Genomic DNA, 21,426 nt, shown 5'->3' on the forward strand with positions numbered 1-21,426 from the left:
TCTTACCAAATGTCATTTTTACTTATTTAATGTGAAATCAATCATAATTTGACCATGTGCAAAATAATAGTTAGAACAACCCGTCAAAACTATATCTTCTTCAATTCATTTGTACAAAGTGTATGCCCCTGTTCATTAATGTCTGATCCATATGGAATTTTTAGTTTTCTAAACCTTAGTGTTTCTTTTAATGCTTCATTGTTTGAATTTTAATTCTGTTTCTTTCTCATTTCAATTATAATTCTTGTCTAAGAGGGTCTATTTAAATTCACCTTTATAATTAAAAAAGATATCCTTATTATTTTAGCTAATATACATTTTAACTGTATAATTTTTTGTAGCAGTTCAGACAGATTTTGGTCATCTTGTGACTAGTCTCCTCATTTCATTCTCCATATTTTCAATGAATAATAATAGTATTGATTGCTTTTGCAGACGCTGGAGAAGTGTCTCCTAACTGATTTAATTTCTCAAAAAGAAGAAAAACTCGATGCTCCTGGTATGTATGTTAAATGCTCACCATATGATTGTATGCATATGTAGTTAAAGTAATATTCCTATAATTTTCTCCTTTCTCAGATGAATTAGTTGACCTTTCTGTGGATTCCCTTTCCTTCCCATTTCAAGTACTCTCTCTCATGTCACAGTGTCTGAAAAGGGAGACAACTGGAGTATGGGACAACGACAACTTATTTGTCTTGGAAGAGTCATTTTAAGACAAAGTCGTATTGTTATTCTTGATGAGGCAACTGCATCAATTGATACTGAGACAGATTTGTTGCTTCAAAATATAATTAAGAGCGAGTTTGCAGACTGTACCGTCATTATTATTGCACATAGAGTACCAAACGTAATGGGCTGTGATAATATCCTCGTCTTGGATGAAGGTGAGTGAATTTGTCAAGATAGTTTCACATTTTCTTATATTTCTTTGTATTAGTTTGTTTTGCTCTAATACTTGCAATCTATTTTATGCCGTGCTTTAAATTCTTATTTTTCTAAATTGCAGATATTTGAAAACACATTGTTATTTTGCGTGGCATATGCATGATATAAGTGATATTCAGAGCACAGTGGGCAAACTCAGCGAGTCTGCACTGAGCTTCTGATAATTCATATGTAAATTTGCAGGATGAGATACTCTGCAAATCTCACCTATAAAACATACCTTACCAAATTCTCTCTACCTTCTAGAAAATTCTGCAAGCTATCGACAACTTAGTAAAAGATTTCAACATTTTGTTGCAAAGATTGTGAAGAATGCCTTTTTGAGTGTGGTGACTCCGACTGGCTCTAGCTACTAACTTTCTTTATTATATAGTTGTTTGACATTTTGTCAAACACTTTGCAAGCAAGCTCTGTTACCACTGTAAAGATCCTGACTAGTCACTAATTCCCGACACTAATGAATTGCTAAGATTTCTTCTTTTGAGTTTTACTGCTTGGTCTCAAACTGATATAGATGCATAAGAAAGAAACACTAGCATAAAATCAAAATGAAAGAATTCTTTAAGTGGAAATAATACTGAAATTATATTTAATCTCAATAAGGCTGTGATGATATTATTGATTACAAAGAATGGACCAGGAACGAAATCACTCCTAGAACGTTTGCAGCAGGCTCGATGATGCCATCCCACAATTATTTAGCAAAATCACGTCCACAGGTCTGGATGTCCAAACAAAGTGTATCCGAGCAGCCTGTTCTGTCAATACTTCCTCACGCTGGCCAGAGAACTCTGCGTTGGAATTATGCAGAGAAAATTAGCATTAGAGACCACACAAAACACTCCCACTTGTAGAATAGGAGGATGCCTTTTGTACGAACTTTTCCCATATCGATATGGCTGCAAATGCCATTTCAGTCTGGTAACACACAACACCAGCAGCAGAGTAATGACGTTGAGATTGCAAGACAATGTTATGCCCCAGCCAGGTAAAATGGTGTCTGTTTGTTGCTGAAAATAACTACAACAGATGCTAAACACTCGAAGCCTGATAGGGAAAATCTGGCCTACAAGAACGCCAATCAAAGCCCCTGATATAAGCACCCAGGACACAAGAAGACTTCATGCACGCCAAATGACAAGAACTAAGTCATACTGTAATGGAAATCTATCAGATACAATAGAAGATATAAATCACTCCAAATAATTAAGAATTAGACGTCCCAAAATCAAATCTTAAGGACCAATAATCAGAAATGCAATCACCAGGCAATCAGAGATAAGCTGGCACTCAGAATCTGGACCCCCACAGTCACAAAACTTCACACAATTCACTTGCTTCTCAGATACAGTAACCAGAGTAAGAGAAAACAATAATAAACCTCAGAATTTAATCTAGAATACCTCAGCTGTGGATTAAATGCACAACTCAACATCAAACCTTTATACCTGAGCAGGGACTTGAAAACAGAAAACTCAGAAACCCGCACAAAGACAAATAAAGTACAATAGACAATTGGATGGTTTTCTCTCTAAATGGGCACATATTTGTAACACAACATGGAACTCAACTTCTACCTCATACTTTTAACTTAAGAAGCTTCATCTTTACTACACCACTTTATAACATTAAATAACTTAAAGTGCTATAATAATAAATCATCATTAATTAATTAATAGATATGAATCCAATCAATAAATAACTCATCCAATGTAGGTGATGACCAATTGCTAGCGCTACCAACTGCACTGCCAGATATGGTAACTGCCCAAAATAGACTTACTAAAAATAGCTAGTCCACAATTGAGACCCTCAAATCTCATTGCTAGCTCTTGAGGGCCGCAATGATGAGCTGACCTAGCCAACTACAAAGACCTACTAAAAGTTGGGACATTACAATCCTCCCTCCCTAAGATTGCTTGTCCTCAAGCAATTATAGAGCAAAGTGGAACATCACAGTCCATCTGGATCCCAAGGGTAAAGTTGTGTAATGTTCCTATCATGCAAAACTACAGCCATAGGTACCTGGCACAAACTCCAACCATAGCTAAGTTGTCCTGGGTGTATTGGTACAAGAAGTGATCTAACTTGCAATTGTTGGTCCCATCTACAAAAGATGTTGCCAACCCATCCCATAATGGATGGTATGAAACTGGAGCCAACCCACACCTGTGCAAAACCAAATCCTCTACATGTGGGCCAAAAGTGTAATAATGAGCGCTCCTCACTATGTAATGCTTGTAAAAAGCCCCGATCTCAATCAATGGCCCATTAGTACCAAACCGGGAATCAGGAGATGGCTCCAAACTCTAACTCCAAACTACTGGTCGACTAAGATCTTAGGCAACCCTCTCAGCAAAATCGACCACAAAATCCTTGTGGGTCTATAATATTTCCCTCCAATCGCCATATAGAACGAGAGCCTCAAATGAGAGTACCCTCAAACATTCTATATGAACCCTTCCGCAAATCGAAACTCTCAAGTTAATACTCTGTGAACAACTTAGTGCAGTAGAAATTATATGAGGAAGCGTTAACTTGCTCCCCCACAATCCACAACTTATCCCTTTGAAGTCATGACAATGCCAAATGTCCAATGCTATCAGCTGTATGAAATGAATCAATAGATTTTCTCTAGGGAGAAGGAATCAACTCTCCATGAGAGCACATCCTCACATCAAGTGATATCCTACCCAAGTCCTTTGAAGGAGATGGAGTAGTGTTAGGAATTGATGCATAAACCTCTGCAGAATCCACCACTGCCATGCTAACTACTGGAGAATTTAACACAACATGAAGCACTTTGCTCACCGATACCCTTATCTCCTCTGTGACTATTGCACTCATATCTTAGACAGATGTAACTACCTCATTACCATATCCCTCCTCCCTACCCGTGGAAGTAAACTCACCACCAACCACCACTATTTGAAGTTGAACTAGAACTGTGGCTGGTGTGGACCAAACATGCTCTAACTCCACCATTATCTCATCTAACCATGACTATAATTCTTGGAGAGCCAATTGAGTATACCAAAGAGAGTCCACAGTCATCTCAAGCTCATGGGTGAGCTCAACCACCTCCTCCTCGTTCCCCAACAATGTCTCGTAACAAGTGCTAGCCCACTCCAGAAGGTGATCCTTGTCAACAAGTAATTGTGAATAATTATGTTTCAAGATCTTGACAACCTCTAGAAGTGTGTGAACTTTTGCAAGGGAAAAACTACTATCACCATGCTCATCTGACATAGGAGCACCTCAATGAGATGCAGCTAACATCTGACCAATAGCATCGTAATGCTCAAGAGCTAAAGAGATGTCACAATTACTCACCTTCAACTTACTAGTCACATGACACCTTTGTAACCCCTGACTCATATGCAAGCTCTCTGCCTCATTAATTTTACCGTGATAGGAGACTCAATCTAAACTGCTCACCCCATGACCAGTAACATCATGTGCGCTCTTGTCCTCACACACATCAATAATTGAGGTACAACTACTCGGTACCTCTACCAACTCCTCATCTGAAGAAGTGGAAACCCTCACAGTACTGAACTCCTCACATATCTCAACTTCTCCCTCAATAGTAGCCCTTGTAAACATCAATCCTGGGGCCCATCCAAAAACCCCTCGGAGTCATCACTTAACACCTGGCAAGGAATGTTAGACCCACAACAGCTCATAGCATCCTCAAATGAATCATCAAGGGTGTCTATACTATCCGTATCCATGACTCCTAACTGAACATCCACTGTTGTCACCTGACCCTACATACATGACTCATTGTCATTTTGTAAATCAATAGTGTTGGAGCGTAAACCAACATCAACTGACTCCTCTGCAACATATAGATCACAAGTATCATAGCTGGATAGCTCCATACATGCATTGATCCCACCTAAGGAAGTCACTGCCTCTTGCATTGAATCATTACTGTGACAACTATCAGACATCAGTGCTCACACTTTTTGCATAGTCTTAATAACTATCCCCTCTAGAGAGTCTGAAGGATCAGTGGTAACAATTGCCTCAATCACCTTTGCACTACCCACAAGAACAACTCTAGAATCCTCAACTTGTCGAAGCTCAATGTTGTCCACCACATGCATTGACACATCCACATGTCTTTGTCTAGAAAGTCCATCACCAAGACTACAGATAGGACTATTGCTTGTCGTACAAAACATAGGCTCAGCTTAATCCTGAGTGCTTGCCGAAGAGAACTCAAGCCTTCTTCCTTGCAACCTTCGTGTCGGCCTACTAAGAACATAAACCATGTACCGGGCTGCCCAATCAACTGTCACCGGATTCGGTAGTCTTCCCTCCAACCTCGTTCGATGAAGCTTAAATCTTTCCATACTTTCCCTCAAAGCATTTATTTTTTCACTATCTTCCACATTGCTCCGTTGACTCCTATAACTACTAGTCCCCTTGTGTTTGTCCATAGTTAGAAAATGCGAAAGTGCTGGCCACTCTCAATACAACAACGAATTAAAAATAATAAGGAATTTCCTACCTCATAGGATGGCAGGAAACCTGCTTTGATATGATTGTGGTGACCCCGACTGGCTCTATCTACTAACATTCTTTATTATTTAGTTGTTCGATATTTTGTCAAACACTTTGCAAGCAAGTGTTGTTACCACTGTAAAGATCCTGACTAGTCACTTTTTCCCGATGCTAATGGATTCCTGAGATTTCATACTTGTTTTGAGTTTTACTATTTGGTCTAAAACTAATATAGATGCATAAGAAAGAAACACTAGCATAGATTTCTGAAATGAAAGAATTCTTTAAGCAGAAATAATACTGAAATTCTATTTAATCTTAATAAGGCTGTGACGATCTTTTTGATTACAGAGAATGGACTTGGAATGAAATCACTCCTAGAGCATTTGCAACATGCTCTATGATGCCCTCCCACAATCATTTAGCAAAATCACGTCCATAGCTCTAGACATCCAAACAAAATGTAACCGAGTAGCGTGTTCTGTCAATACTTCCCCATGCTAGCCACATAACTCTGCGTTGGAATTATGTAGAGCCAATTGGCGTTAGAGACCACACCAAAAACACTTCCACTTGTAGAATACATAATGCTTGCCATAAGAACTTTTCCCATATCAATATGGCTGCGAATGTGACTTCAATTTGGTAACACACAACACCAGCAACGGAGTAATGAATGACGTTGAGATTGCAGGAGAAATTTCATGGCCCAACCAGGTAAAATGGTGTTTGTTTGTTGCTGAAAATGCCTACAATAGACTGTAAACACTAGTAGTGCGAGAGGGCAAATCTGGCCTTCAAGAATGTCAATCGAACTTCCTAATATAAGCACTTAGGACACAAGAAGACTTCACTTTAAATGACAAGGACTAAGTTGTTTCGTAATGCAGATTTAATAGATACAACAAAAGACATAAATCACTCCAAATAATTGAGAATTAGGCATCCCAAACTAAAATTTTAAGGACCAACAATCAGAAATGCACTCGGTAGGCAAGCACATATAAGCTAGCACTCAAAATCTGGACCCCTACAGTCACAAAACATCACACAATTCACTTGCTTCTCAGATATAGTAACCATAGTAAGAGAAAACAATAATAAACCTCAGAATTTAATCCACAATACCTCAGCTATTGATTAATGCACAACCCAACTTCAAACCCTTATACATAGCCAATTTGTAGCCGATTTTGATCCAATTCACGAGTCAACTTGGCCTTGCCGATTGCTAGTTTCAGTTGTTTGGTCCTCACACCCTTTTAGATAACAAAACCCCTGGTGGAGCATTTAGGATTATAAAACTTGATAAAAGCCCTTTGAGAATTTTTGGTTGTCTTGTTTACATTCACATACCCATAGAAAAGAGGTCCAAACTAGAACCCTTAGGAAAAAAGGGAATATTTGTTGGCTATAGTGAAATATCTAAAGCCTATAGGATTTATATCCGTAGGAAAAAAATGATTGAGCTAAGCAGGGACATAATCTTTGAAGATGATGTTGCATTCAAAAGAGATCCAAAGCCATTCACGGAATAGATATTGAAGATCAAGAGTCTCCTCAAAATATGGAAGAGGATCATGCTTCTGAGATTCAAAGAGAGATCCATTAACATATGGAAGATGATACTCAAAATGAACCTATGGATTCTACTGATGGGCATAGAGACACTACTGTAAATCGGAAAAGACCTCTATGGGCAAGGAAAATGATTTAAGAGGCTGAAAATTACGTAGCACCAAAAGGAACCTTCAGGAAAGCAAAAGACCTTATAAATACTCTAGTTGTGTTGCCTTTGTGACTGAAATCATCAAATCAAAACCTTTTAATGTTGAGGAATCTTTCAAACGTCAAGTTTGGGCAGATGCCATGACAGAAAATAACAATATATTCTTAAGAATGGCATTTGGGACATTGTACCTAGACCAAAAGATAAATCACTTGTTTCATCTAAATGGTTTTTTAGAATCAAACATGCCATAGATGGTAGTATTGAAAAATATAAAGCAAGATTTGTTGCCGGAAGTTCTTCTCAAAAGGAAGGAATTGATTATGAAGAAAGATTTGCTTTTGTTGCTAGATATAACTCCATCAGGTCTGTGATTTCTATTGCTGCATCAAAAGGATCATTCTTTATGTTGACGAGTTATTGATTGTAGGAGAAGACCATCTCTTTATCAAATGCAAACAAGATCTAGCATCTAAGTTTGACATGAAGGATTTGGGTCCTCTACACTATTTCCTTGGTTTAGAAGTATGGTAGCAGGCTGATGGTATTGCTCTAAATCAAGGAATATACGCTATTGACATTTTGAAAAGGTTCATAATGATGGATTGTAAACCCATGGCCACTCCTACGGAAACAAATTTACATGAGTTAAAAGAAGCTGCAACAAACTTAGAGTTGGTAGACTCCACTTTCTACCAGCAGATGATTGGATCCTTGATGTACTTGGTCAACACTAGACCAGACATTTGCTATGCAACAAATGCACTTAGGCAGTTCATGTGTGAACCAAGATAGCTACATCTACTTGCAACAAAACACATTCTGAGATACATACGTGGCACAATTGGATATGGTCTAAAATATAATAATGTAGATCTAAATTTACATGGATATACTGATTCAGATTGGGCTGGAAGTGTAGTTGATCGGAAAAGCACTTCAGGGTGTTTTTTCAACTTAGGATCAGCCATGCTTTCTTGGTTTAGTAGGAAGCAATCTGTAGTTACACAAAGCTCCACAGAAGCCATGTTCATTACAACAACCAATGGGAGTTCGAGAAGCTGTATGGCTGAGGAGGAAACTTCTTGTAGGATTGTTTGGACAATCCATGTATCCTATTATCATTCACTGTAACAACCAGAGCTGTATAAAAATTTCAATGAATCTTGTGTTCCATGATAGATCAAATCATATAGAAATTCACTAGCATTACATTAAAGACATGGTGGAGAGAATTGTTATCTAATTGAGATATATTAGTACAGGTGAGAAAATGACAGACATTCTCACCAAGCCTCTCTCAAAAACAAGTTTGAATACTTTAGAGGTAAGCTTGGTATGATAAAAATGTAATCCTATTTGAGGCTAAGTCTCAACAATATAATTTTTTGTACTAAAATATTCTAAAGTTGTTTGATGTGTAAACTCTTTTATTGTCACGTGTGTGATCCATGACTTTATGGGCCCCTGTAAACATTATTGAGAGATGACGATCTTTCAATGATGAACACTTGTATTTCTAGTTATTATTGTAAGGTGACGACTTTACAATATCTGACCACACTATCATGATGGATTTGATAACCATGGACTTGTCATGATAATTAATATCTCTTAAGTAATTATGGTGGATATCAGGAGACTTGATATCTTTGGATAGAAATAATATTACTAAAATACTTATGATGGATGTTATGTGACATAATATCCGTGGACATGCCATGAACATATATCCTCATAGTAGGCATCATGTGCCTTGACGCTTGTGCACATACCATAATGAATATTGTGATTATGGCAGATCTAATGAGACTTTATATCTATAGATATGCCATAACTCCTAATATCAAAATGGAGTGATATCTTTCTTTCACACAATTAATTGATCTATTGTGCTCATCTTGGGATGTAAGTTCTCCTTCCTAGCTAAGAGGGAACATTAGAGAATTGTAGCTTCGGTCGGATTACTCCAACCAATGAAATCAAATACATAAGTGGTCTATTGGCCTTGAGCACTTGATTTCTATCCATTCTGTATATTGATTTGATTATTTGCTATGATTATCATAATACAATCATGCATCTATATATCTAATAATATATATCCATACATACATACATACATACATACATACATACATACATACATACATACATACATACATACATACATATATATATATATATATATATATATATATATATATATATATATATATATATATATATATATAAAATTAAATATATACATGCATGATCAATTTTGACATAATAATTATAAATCATGTCACATATCAATAATATGTATTGATGTTCATTATGATTATCACAACATATGTTACGGTTTGCTAACGATTGCCGAGATATGTTATTTGGCAGATTAACATGTTTCTACGGGAGACATGTCTCCTAAATATCTTACATATGAGCACCAATCTCAGCACCTTGAATAATGTACAAAAATCAATTAGTGTAATACCAAAATTCAACAACAATACATATCTCAACAGCATCACATTATCTCTATTTAATATTGACTCATAATCATATCGCAATAACATCGTGCTTCAATACTGGATTATAAGTAACATTGCCATTACATATATCAGATTGATATCGATATCGAGATCATAGCTGATCAATATCAACTCATATCAATTTGCTATTGATATATTCCTAAATGTTATTATTGTGATATTGTGATCAACAAAAGATATTAAAAGTATTGTCTGATCTGCGTATACATCTGCAAAACAATGATTAAAAGATAAAATTCCTATTGCATATAAATCAGATCTAACTTTAACAAGGAGTGGTCTGTCGGGGTCGATTTGAGGGTCCACTCATGATTAACGTTTGCACTATGTTCTTTGATTATCGTGAAAAAAAAACTACTTGTCTCTCCTATACAAGGAGTGCCGCATGATCAAACAATCTTGTAAACTCCCAAGTCTAGCAAGACATTCCTCTGGTGTTTGATAGGGGGGATGCATTTCTCAAAGTAGAACAAGGTTTGAAAGGGCATCAAAGGCCTTTCTTGAGAAGAATCTTAGCAATTTTGTGAGAGATGCCTTAAATGTAATGGACACATTGGGGATGATACGAATTTGGGTGGGTTTGGCTAGGGAGAGAAAATGAGAATACACTTAGATGAAGGCTCTACAGATTTGCTTGTTGGTGTAATTGTTCAGAATGAAGACAAGGACGGGCCAACTCTTGGCCTAGGTTATCATCATCACAAATACGATAAGCTCACGTAGCTAGGGTTTTTAGAACACCTAAGTTTTGGCTCGGGCGGTGATGGGAGAAGGCGTGAAGGTAACGATCTGTGTGGGTCGCTTTGATTGTCCATTTCAAGTTACATGCTGAAAGAAATGCATTGGGCTATGCTATTAAGGTGGGTGTGAAATTCTTCTAATCTTTCAAGACCATGTGGCCAACAAATATTAACGTCGTCCACATAATGTTTGCACCACCTTGGCTTAAGAGGAAAGGAGAATAGAGCAACTTCAGAGTCCTTCATATAAAGGCTAGCATTGACTGGCAAAAGTGGGCAGCCCATAGCCACCCCATCCATATGTTCATAGATAACATCTTAGAAAGAAAAGAAAGTGGATCTCAAGCACAACTCAACAAGGGAAGCAATCTTATCATTAGTTTTACTACTAACAATCATAATGGAGTCACTGATGGGGACCTTGTTTAAGAGAGAGACCACATCAAAGCTAATCAAGATGATGTTATTATCAAGCTTTCTATCCTTGATAAAATTGATGAAATGACTAAAGTCTTTTATAAAAGACTCCATTTCACCTATAAGATGCAAAATGAATTTTTGCAAGGTGAGAAGCCAACTCTTAGGTAAGAGAGCCTATGGTATACACAATAGGTCTTAAGGGAATGCCATCCTTGTAATTTTGGAAAGACAATAGATGTGGGTTGTCAACTCTTTGATAGGAAAGACAATTTTTAGTCTCCACATCGAAATAAGAGGACACTGCCAACTTGAATGTATTTAAAATCTTATAGAAGAGGTTACACGATAATGTTTTATAGCAATTGGTATCTGATAAAAGATCTACCTTTTTGGACACATAATCAGATCTACTCATAATGATTGTCATGTTTCTCTTGTTTTCCTTGGATAATAATGTTGTGATCTCTCATAAGATCATTAAAAGCCTTAAGCTTTGATTTAGGAATGTTGTTTCCTCCAGCTTTTCTCATCTTGATGATGGATCATAGAGTGCAATTTGAAATGTGGATCTAAAAATAAAAGGTCTGCACAAACAAATTCTAGAAAATTGCATCACTACAATTGATGGATTGTGCAATCTCTTCATGTTGATTAAGGTAGTCCCTATTATGTATATGGATCACTTTTTATTCCATGCCTTGTTTTTTTCACATGATATCGGTTTGTGGATAAAGATGATAGTTGATAATTATGGCTATTTAATTATCGGTGCTGAGATATCAATTGAAACATTATAGACAATTATCAGATTCAATTCCTTGAAATATTGTTATCACCAATGTCCATTAATTGATGTTGCTATGATCTATTTAATATTATATTCGTTGATGCTTGGTGACTTACAAATCCTTGTTTGGAGTTCCTCCATCATGCTGTCGATATGGATTCTTCATTAGTCGATTAATTGGTATTTGTTTAGTAATCATAGAACTTAGTCAATATGCTGATATTTGTGTTACAAATGTAAATGGCAGAATACTTGAATGAATTAATCAGAGATCAAACTGATCTATATATACAAAGAGGAGAGTCGAATAGAATAGAAACATTCTATTCTAGACTACACCTAAATATTAGAAACATTCTAATATTTACAGAGATATAATAAAATACAATAGTGAGCATTAAAAAGAAATATGAAGGTTATTTTAATACCCCCCCTTAATGCTCAATCTATTTACTACACCAATAGATCCCCTGAATTTAACAAACTTGTTAGGACCAAGGGGTTTTGTGAAAATATCTGTTGATTGCTCTAAGGTAGGGACATAGCATAATTGAATAGATCCATCTTCTACTAATTGTCGGATGTAATGGCAATGGAGCTCTATGTGCTTGGTTCGTTCATGAAACACTGGGTTCTTGGCAAGTTTGAGTACGCCCTGATTGTCTGAAAAAAAAGAAGTCAGACCTGCTTGAGCAATATGCATATCTGCAAGCATCTGCCGGAGCCAAACTGCTTCACAAGCTGCCTTGATAGCTCCTCTATATTCTGCTTCTGTAGAGGAGAGTGCATGTGCCTGTTGCTTCTTACTGGTCCAAGTAACTGCTGTAGATCCGATACTAAACACATAGCTAGAAGTAGATTTCCTGTCATCAACTGAGCCGGCCCAATCGGAATCGGTGAATCCACTGAGTTGAGGAGTAGTACTCCTTGTGTAAAGAAGACCATAATCTGAAGTACCATGTACATAGCGTAACACACATTTCGCTGCAATCCAATGATCAGTCTTGGGGTTTGTCATAAACCTTGAGATGTAGCTGACTACAAAACTGAGATCAGGTCTAGTAGTAGTAAGGTAGATGAGACTACCTACTAGCTGCCTGAAGAGTGTTTCATCTACAGGAGGAGAAACAGATTGTGCAGACAATTTCAGACTAGTCTCCATAGGAGTGGAGGCAGATTTGCAATCCTGCATTCGAAACCTATCAAACAAACTTTTGGCATACTTGGACTGAGACAAAAAAATACTGTTGTCAGTTTGCCAAACCTCAATACCTAGACAATAATGAAGCAATCCGAGATCTGTCATATCAAAAGTTCTGCATAGATCCTGTTTGATTTTTGAAATCAAATGTTCTGAATTTCTAGTAATGATCAAATCATCCACATAGACAACAAGAAAAAGAATATCATTACTAGAGTGTTTAATATATAGATTACTGTTTGACGAACTATGCTGAAATCCTTGAGCAACCAAGTAATGATCAATCTTTATGTACCAAGCCCTAGGGGCCTGTTTAAGACCATAGAGGGCCTTCTGGAGTCTACATACTTTGTGTTCTGAACCGGCAACCTTAAAACCTGGGGGCTGCGTCATGTAGACTTCTTCCTGTAATTCACCATTGAGAAAGGCGCTCTTCACATCCATTTGATGAACTTTCCAACCATACTGAGCTGCAATTGCAAGAAGAATGCAAATAGTGCTCATCTTGGTTGTCGGAGCAATGTCTCCTCATAATCAATGCCTTCACGCTGGGTAAATCCTCGAGCAACAAGTCTGGCTTTGTATTTGTCCAAGGTACCATCTGCATGGTACTTGACCTTATAGACCCATTTACAGCTAATGGGTTTCTTCCCAGGAGGGAGATCTGAAAGAACCCAGGTGTGGTTCTTTTGAAGACTCTGAAGCTTAGCATCCATTGCTTGTTCCCATTCTAGAATTCCTTTGGCCTCTGCATATATCTGGGGCTCAGGGATACTGTGGATGTTGGTCATAAGAGCTATATTAACTGTGTTGTGCTGAAGGCTCTTATTTCCGGAGGTTCTACCCTCAATGAGTTCATCAGGACGAAGATCACTAATCGTTTGAGCCCACCATTTTGGCCGAAGAGTCGAGGAGCCAATATCAGATGTCGCAATAGCTGGATGAGAAGCAGGAGCAGGAGTTGTATTATCTAGAAGTGACTGAGGTGGTGTATCAGTAGCATCAGATGACTCATATAAAATAGAAGAACCCAAGTCAGAGATTGCTGAAGACTGAATCTTGGAATGTGGTGGGGAGTCAGAGAGCGGAAATGGTCCGAGTTCCTCATCAAACACAACATCACAACTGAAGATTAAACGATTAGTATTTACATCAATCAGTCTATAGGCCTTATGTGTGTGACTGTATCTTGTAAACATAAGTTTCTGGCTTTTGGAATCCAACTTAGTGCGTTTGGCATCAGGAATCCATACATATGCCAGAGAGCCGAAAACTTTCAAATGGTTGATCCTAGGTTTGCGACTAGACCAGGCTTCCTTAGGAGTCTTATGATTAATTGCAAGGGTGGGTGACCGGTTAAGAAGGTGGACAGCTGTGGATACTGCTTCTGCCCAATATTTTCTGGGAACATTTCTATGTTCTAGCATAGCCCTAGCCATTTCTGTGATGGTACGATTTCGACGCTCTACAACACCATTTTGCTGAGGGGTGTGAGGTGTGGTGAACTAACGTCTAATGCCATGAGTAGTACAAAAGGCAGAGAAAGTAGAAGAACAAAATTCCTCCCCATTATCGGTCCTAAGAGTACGGATGGAGGAACTAGACTCTTTTTCTATTAGAGCTTTAAACTACTGAAATACAAGAAAGGCATCTGATTTTTGCTTAAGAAAATATACCCACATTTTGCGAAATCATCCACAAAGAGTAAAAAATACCTATTCCCAGTAATAGGAGTATTCATAGGACCACATACATCAACATGGACCAGCTGGAGTACTTTGGATGCCCGCGATGATTCACCATTCTTAAATGGTGTCCTATGTTGCTTCTCTGCTTGGCAAGCTCCGCAAACGCGATGGTTCTGGGTCTGAATATTAGGTAGGCCATGGACTAAATTATCGCGAGCAAGTTGTGCTAGATATTGAATGTTCAGATGACCGTATCGCTGATGCCAGAGACTGCTGAGAGCGGATGATTCGGCGATGAAGGCATGCTCAAGGGAATCGCCTGAATCTACAAGCCTATAAATATCATGATCCTCAAGACCGAAAGCAAGGGTAGTGATCTACAAGCCTATAAATATCATGATCCTCAAGACCGAAAGCAAGGGTAGTGTGAGAAGCACGATCAATAATCGAACACTTATTTCCATTGAAAACAACATCCAACTGAGGAGAGTGCTTCATAATCTGACTAACAGACAGAAGCTTATGTTTCATGCCAGGAACATAACATACATTGAGAAACATGAGTTTTCTTCCTCCAGACTGAATCTGAACATTGCTCTTGCCGACAATATTGTATTCTTCGCCGCCTCCAAAGATTACTGAGTCAAAATAAGGAGTGAATTCAACAAACCAATCACGCCTATGAGTGAAATGTCGGGAGGCACCAAAATTGATGTACTAGGCAAAAGATTTCACATGATTTGTAGGTATGTTGGCCATAAAAGCATGGTAGATAGATTCTTGTTGCTCTGAGTGTTGGGCAGCATTGGCTTGCTGTTTAATTGAGTTTGACTTCTGATGCTGTTGATACAGATGCTTATAATATGTGAATATTTCAAATGGCACAAACTTCGAGGTGAAAAAATGAAAGACCCAAAAAAATTGGAGTACCCAGAAAAGAGCTCGAAAAACCCAAAAATAAAATGTCGGAATTTGGATCCGCTGGCTCAAAAATTGAGGCACAAAAAACGAGGCACCCACAAAAATTTGATGAAGACCCATTCGAGATTTCAAAAAACCCACCAAGAATGTGATCAGAAAATTTTTTCGAAGTCAAAAAACTAGGGTTTCGAGCAGAATAACAATCGGCGGCCAAAGAGGTCAAAAAGGCAGAAAAATGATGTTTGCAAGTAAAAAAAAACAACAAAACCCAACAGTAGAAACATGAGCAGAATATCCAACAAGGATAGACAGACCCGTTTTTGAAAAAAACAACCAAAAAATTCCACTTTTTGAGGTCTGGGTGTGAACAGATTTGAAAAAACGACCTCCACATTTGAAAAAACCACCTTCAGATTTGTGATTTACAGACTAAGCCACGGGTTTCCAAGGAAAAAAAATTGCAAAAAACAAATCCATGATTTTCCAAGAACGCTAGTAGCTGAAGACACAATTTTTCAGTTGATTTGCACAGAGGGTTTAAACCCTAGCTTTGATACCATGTTACAAATGTAAATGGCAGAATACTTGAATGAATTAATCAGAGATCAAATTGATCTATATATACAAAGAGGAGAGTCGAATAGAATAGAAACATTCTATTCTAGACTACACCTAAATATTAGAAACATTCTAATATTTACAGAGATGTAATAAAATACAATAGTGAGCATTAAAAAGAAATATGAAGGTTATTTTAATAATTTGCACTTATCCTTCTTCCCTTGATATTGTTTACCCCTTATCAACCATTGATCCCTTTTTGAACTCCCTTAATTTGATGACTCAATGCTTTTCTTAGTCAATATTCTAATCTTTCTCACCACCTTGCAATGCATATGTTTTGATCATAATACCTTATGATAATCAACATCTTCAATAACATTATTAGTGCTATCTTCCCTTTGATAATATGCCATCCTTAGTGCCATAAGAATTTCCATCATAATTGCACTGATCTTGGATTCATCTTTGATACGCTCTGCTTCATTTGATGGCTAGGTTTGGGATGCCATGCTGATTGTTCTCTACAATTGCCAATCAATTGATATACACAATATAAAATGCATGATGATGTCTTGAGTGTGATGATGAAAGTTTTCATTCCTCATAGCTATTATTACTTGGAGTGTTTGACATCTTTTCTATCGATTTTAATATATTTGTTTGACTTGTCCAATCATATTGAACACTGCATATATATAGAGACCCAATTGTTTCAATTGATCCTTTGTGCTATGTCATGAGTTAAAAGTGTTGATGATGATTGATATTGATACTCTTCACACATGGTCAATAAAATAAAGTCAAGTTGTTTCTCATTCACTTTTGATATGTGCTCATGATGTTTCTCTTTACTCGATCTCTATGTTGATTTTCCATAAACCTTGTTTCACACTTATATCTATCATTGATAACATATTTGACACTCTTGCATTTTTGTTTTTTTTGGACTACAAAAAAAATTGAAATACGTTGCTATTATGATGTGAAAAGGGTGGGCACATCTCTTGTATAGGTGTTCAACTCCAAACAAAAATGCTTTGAGTAGATGGAGCTACAAATTTCCTAGGTTGACTTGGGTCGTTGGGATCATACTTGGTTCCAGTGATGATTTTGATGAAATTTCTTAAGGACAAGCAATCCTTACCAATGTAACAAGAATCGGAATCGGCAAGGATGAATCGAATCGTGAATTGGCAATGAATCGGCGATGAATCGGCAAATTTGAAAAAACCCTTTAAATTTAAAGATTTTAACAATTTAAAACTTATTTCATGCACCCTTTATTGAATATAACTTAAACACACTATAACATCATCAAATAGAAGTTAAAACTTAACATACATAAACATGGAACATAAAATCCATCACATATGTAACTATGTTATCTAAAATGTAAATTGTAGGCTAGCTGAAGTAAATAGAAATCAAATGATCATAATGATTTAAATCATAGAATGTATGTAAGATGATCCATAAGACATCAAATCATAAATGTATGTAAGAATCTAAGATGAAGATCCATGAAAGTTTGAAACATATGTCTATCAATGATTCAGTATCAATATCTGTAAACAAAATATAAAAACAAGGCTCCATCTCAAGCCTCAGACTCATAGTCATCATCATCATCCTCAACAACATCCTGAAGCTTGGCTGCAGCCTCAGCCTCAGCCTCAGCCTCTGAGTATTCAGTCTGCCTAGTAGCAAAGCGTCTAATGTAGGTCCTAGAGGACTGCTGAGCCATATCTCCCGCATGTAAGATGGGCTCATGAACGTCGCTAGGGCCTGTGCCTATACGTGCACGTGTGCGTCTACCAATGCTTGAAGAACGTGCTCTAGCTGCCTCAGCCTCTATATCCACCTGGTCAACCCACACACAGTCTTCCTCAGTGAAGATTGGATCCACAACCTCTGTGAGCCACTCTGATTTTGGATCAATCTCCTCCAGAATGATCAGAGAGGAGTCAGTGCGCAAAATCTATCTAATCCTAAGACGGAGGTTGTAATGAACAAAGACAATATCATTCAACTTCTGCACTGTCAACTTGTTTCTCCTCTTCGAATGGATGTGCTCAAACATGGACCAACTGCGCTCACATCCAGAAGCGCTGCTTGGCTGACTCAGAATACGAATGGCAATTTTTTGAAGTTTTGGGGTTGTGGCCCCAAACATTTGCCACCATCTATTTGCAATAAGGGAAAAATTGAAAATAGAAACAATTAGTCTCATTTACAAATTACAAGTTAACTCTAAAATTACATAATCAACTTTAAGTTTAGAATCTAGATTCATGAACATTGAATATATTATTTAATTTTTACCTGGCTGTAGTGTTGTCTGAGCATTTATGGCCATCCTGCCAGAGAAAAGTGGCCCCTCTTTATTGTTGAACTGGTCTAGCTCAACAATCGCAGCAGCGCTATTTTCATCGCTACTCAACCTCTGAATCACTGTGTATAAGCCAGTGAGAACCTCTGCATCTGCCTTGAACTCAGAACGGAAACGATATGCCGGATTTAGAAAGTAAGCTGCTGCATGGATGGGTCGATGGAGCTGATTCTGCCATCTCCTATCGATGATGTCCCAAATAGGGCCATACCTCTCCTGCACTCCTGCATATTGGGCTCTGATGGCCTCCTTGGCTCTATCCATGCCCGCATAAATATAGCCCATAGAGGGCTTCTCCCCATCAACAGTTCGTAGCAAAGCTACAAGGGGCTTAGTGACCTACATATAAAGTAAAACAAAAAACTTGAGTCAAAATTTAAATATAAAATAATATAACTTAAAGTAAAAGTAAAATACTAAATGTTAAATTGCAATAAATTCACCTGCAGGATTTCTCTAGCGGGTTTCCAAAAACCATCCTCATCAAATATGCAATCTGCCACATCTATCCCTGTAGTGGTCGTAGCATAGGAAGAGGAAATCCACTCCCGCCCAACAAACAGGCTCCTCAATTCATCCCTTGATGTCAACAAGGATTGCAAAGTGATGAAATTCGAGGCAAACATCATGATACCTGGGCAAGCTAACTCCTTGCCTTCTGTGTACTTCCTCATTGTGCTAAGGACAAATGAATGATTATAAATGAATTTGCATATGTTTTTTGCCCTTTCCACACGTGACTTGACAAACTCAAGTTTGCCAATTTCCTCCAACATGAGGTCAATGTAGTGTGCCGCACAAGGGGACCAAAATATGGTGGGGTGCCTCTCCATCAAAAGTTTATCTACAACAATTTTAAGTCAATTAGAAATTCAAATTTCAAAATTCAATAAATTTATTTTCAAAACTTGAAAAGTTAAAAGTTTACCTGCAACAACATAACTTGCTGCATTATCCGTTACCACCTGGATCACATTTTGTTCTCCCACCTCTGCTATGACTTCCTCAATAGCCTCACATAAGTATGTGGCATTTTTTACATGTGCGGAAGCATCGATGGATTTGATGAACATGGTATATCCTACAAGTAACAAAACAACGAATTAGAATATTAAAATTAAATGGATCATCAACAAATTAGCATTCAACAAATCAAAATTTACAATTATGTATGTAGGAAAGTAGAATGATCAATCACCTCCACAGGATACAAGAAAATTGAGGAGCGTTCTATTCCTCCTATTTGTCCAACCGTCAGTCATGATGGTGCAACCCTTTGCAATCCACTCCTTTCGGTTCTGCTTGAACTCAACCCTCATGTCCTCTACCATCTCATCCAAGAGGTATCCACTCAACTCAGCCTCAATTGGGGCTTTAAACTTTAGACCACAAATAGCAACTGCATCTATCATGTTCTGCCAATAAGGAGCCCTGTCACAAATAAAAATTTAGATGTCAAAGACTCAAATTATAAAACAAGTAGATATAATTAAAGTTTTATTTTTACTTTTAATTTTAACTTTAAAGAAAACAACGAAAAAAGAATCAATTACTTGGCTGCAATAAATGGAATGTTGCAAAAGGGGACCAAAATATGGTGGGGTGCCTCTCCATCAAAAGTTTACCTACCTGGCTGCAATCAATGCAGTGTGCCGCACAAGGGGACCAAAATATGGTGGGGTGCCTCTCCATCAAAAGTTTACCTACAACAATTTTAAGTCAATTAGAAATTCAAATTTCAAAATTCAAATAAATTTATTTTCAAAACTTGAAAAGTTAAAAGTTTACTTGCAGCAACATAACTTGCTGCATTATCCGTCACCACTTGGATCACATTTTGTTCTCCCACCTCTGCCATGACTTCCTCAATAGCCTCACATAAGTATGTGACATTTTTTACATGTGTGGAAGCATCGATGGATTTGATGAACATGGTATATTCTACAAGTAACAAAACAACGAATTAGAATATTAAAATTAAATGGATCATCAACAAATTAGCATTCAACAAATCAAAATTTACAATTATGTATGTAGCAAAGTAGAATGATCAATCACCTCCACAGGATACAAGAAAATTGAGGAGTGTTCTATTCCTCCTATCTGTCCAACCATCAGTCATGATGGTGCAACCCTTTGCAATCCACTCCTTTCAGTTCTGCTCGAGCTCAGCCCTCATGTCCTCTACCATCTCATCCAAAAGGTATCCGCTCAACTCAGCCTTAGTTGGGGCTTTAAACCCCGGACCACAAATAGCAACCGCATCTATCATGTTCTGCCAATAAGGAGCCCTGTCACAAATAAAAATTTAGATGTCAAAGACTCAAATTATAAAACAAGTAGATATAATTAAAGTTTTACTTTTACTTTTAATTTTAACTTTAAAGAAAACAATGAAAAAAGAATCAATTACCTGGCTGCAATAAATGGAATGTTGCAAAAGTACCAAAATTTGCATATCTCCTTTTTGGCAGCATCATGAATCTCCTTGTTCAAACCCATGCCCTCAAGCATGGGTTGGGAACCAGGAGTAGTGTGGGGCACAAAGTAACTATCCATTCTGTTTTTCCGCACTCTAGGTTGCAATAGGTTGGTGTGGGACTCTGTCTCAGTATGTGACTGACTAGCACTAGCACGAGCAGAAGAACTAGGATAAAAAGGAGGCCTAGAAGAACCCTCTCCAACACAACCTACGGATGCAGAAGCTGATGCAGATGCAGATGTGGATGCAGCTGTGGATGCGGATGTGGGAACATGGGAGCCAATACCCCTTAACCCTTCAAGTTGCATTTTCCTATTGGCTTTGTCTTTTTCAATTTTTTCTAATGCCATTAAGCAAGTGCGTTTTGCCTCAGGAGTTTGGTGAGTGCAAATTGTAACATTGTGTCCAGGTATAGCAGCAATGTGGTATTTCAATCTATAAATACCCCCAAAAGTTATTTTTTCTTTACAAAAAATACATTTTGTTTGATATTTGGTTCTTCCAGGAA

General features: G+C 37.5%; 1 protein-coding gene across 4 annotated transcripts in view; it reads left to right on the forward strand.

Annotated features, from left to right (window-relative positions):
• The window catches only part of LOC149538629 (putative ABC transporter C family member 15), a 197,981-nt gene that overhangs the window by 171,751 nt on the left and 4,804 nt on the right, over positions 1-21,426 (forward strand). For all 4 annotated transcript variants that reach the window (XM_089799941.1, XM_089799940.1, XM_089799943.1 and 1 more), the window contains 2 exons: positions 436-499; positions 648-887. In XM_089799941.1, the coding sequence (XP_089656067.1) occupies positions 436-499; positions 648-887 (304 nt within the window). The remainder of the gene's footprint in view (positions 1-435; positions 500-647; positions 888-21,426) is intronic.

Source organism: Cupressus sempervirens, chromosome 9 (genome assembly GCF_028749045.1).
Source record: "Cupressus sempervirens isolate cs-2001-9-10 chromosome 9, ASM2874904v1, whole genome shotgun sequence".
Classification (NCBI taxonomy): Eukaryota; Viridiplantae; Streptophyta; class Pinopsida; order Cupressales; family Cupressaceae; genus Cupressus; species Cupressus sempervirens.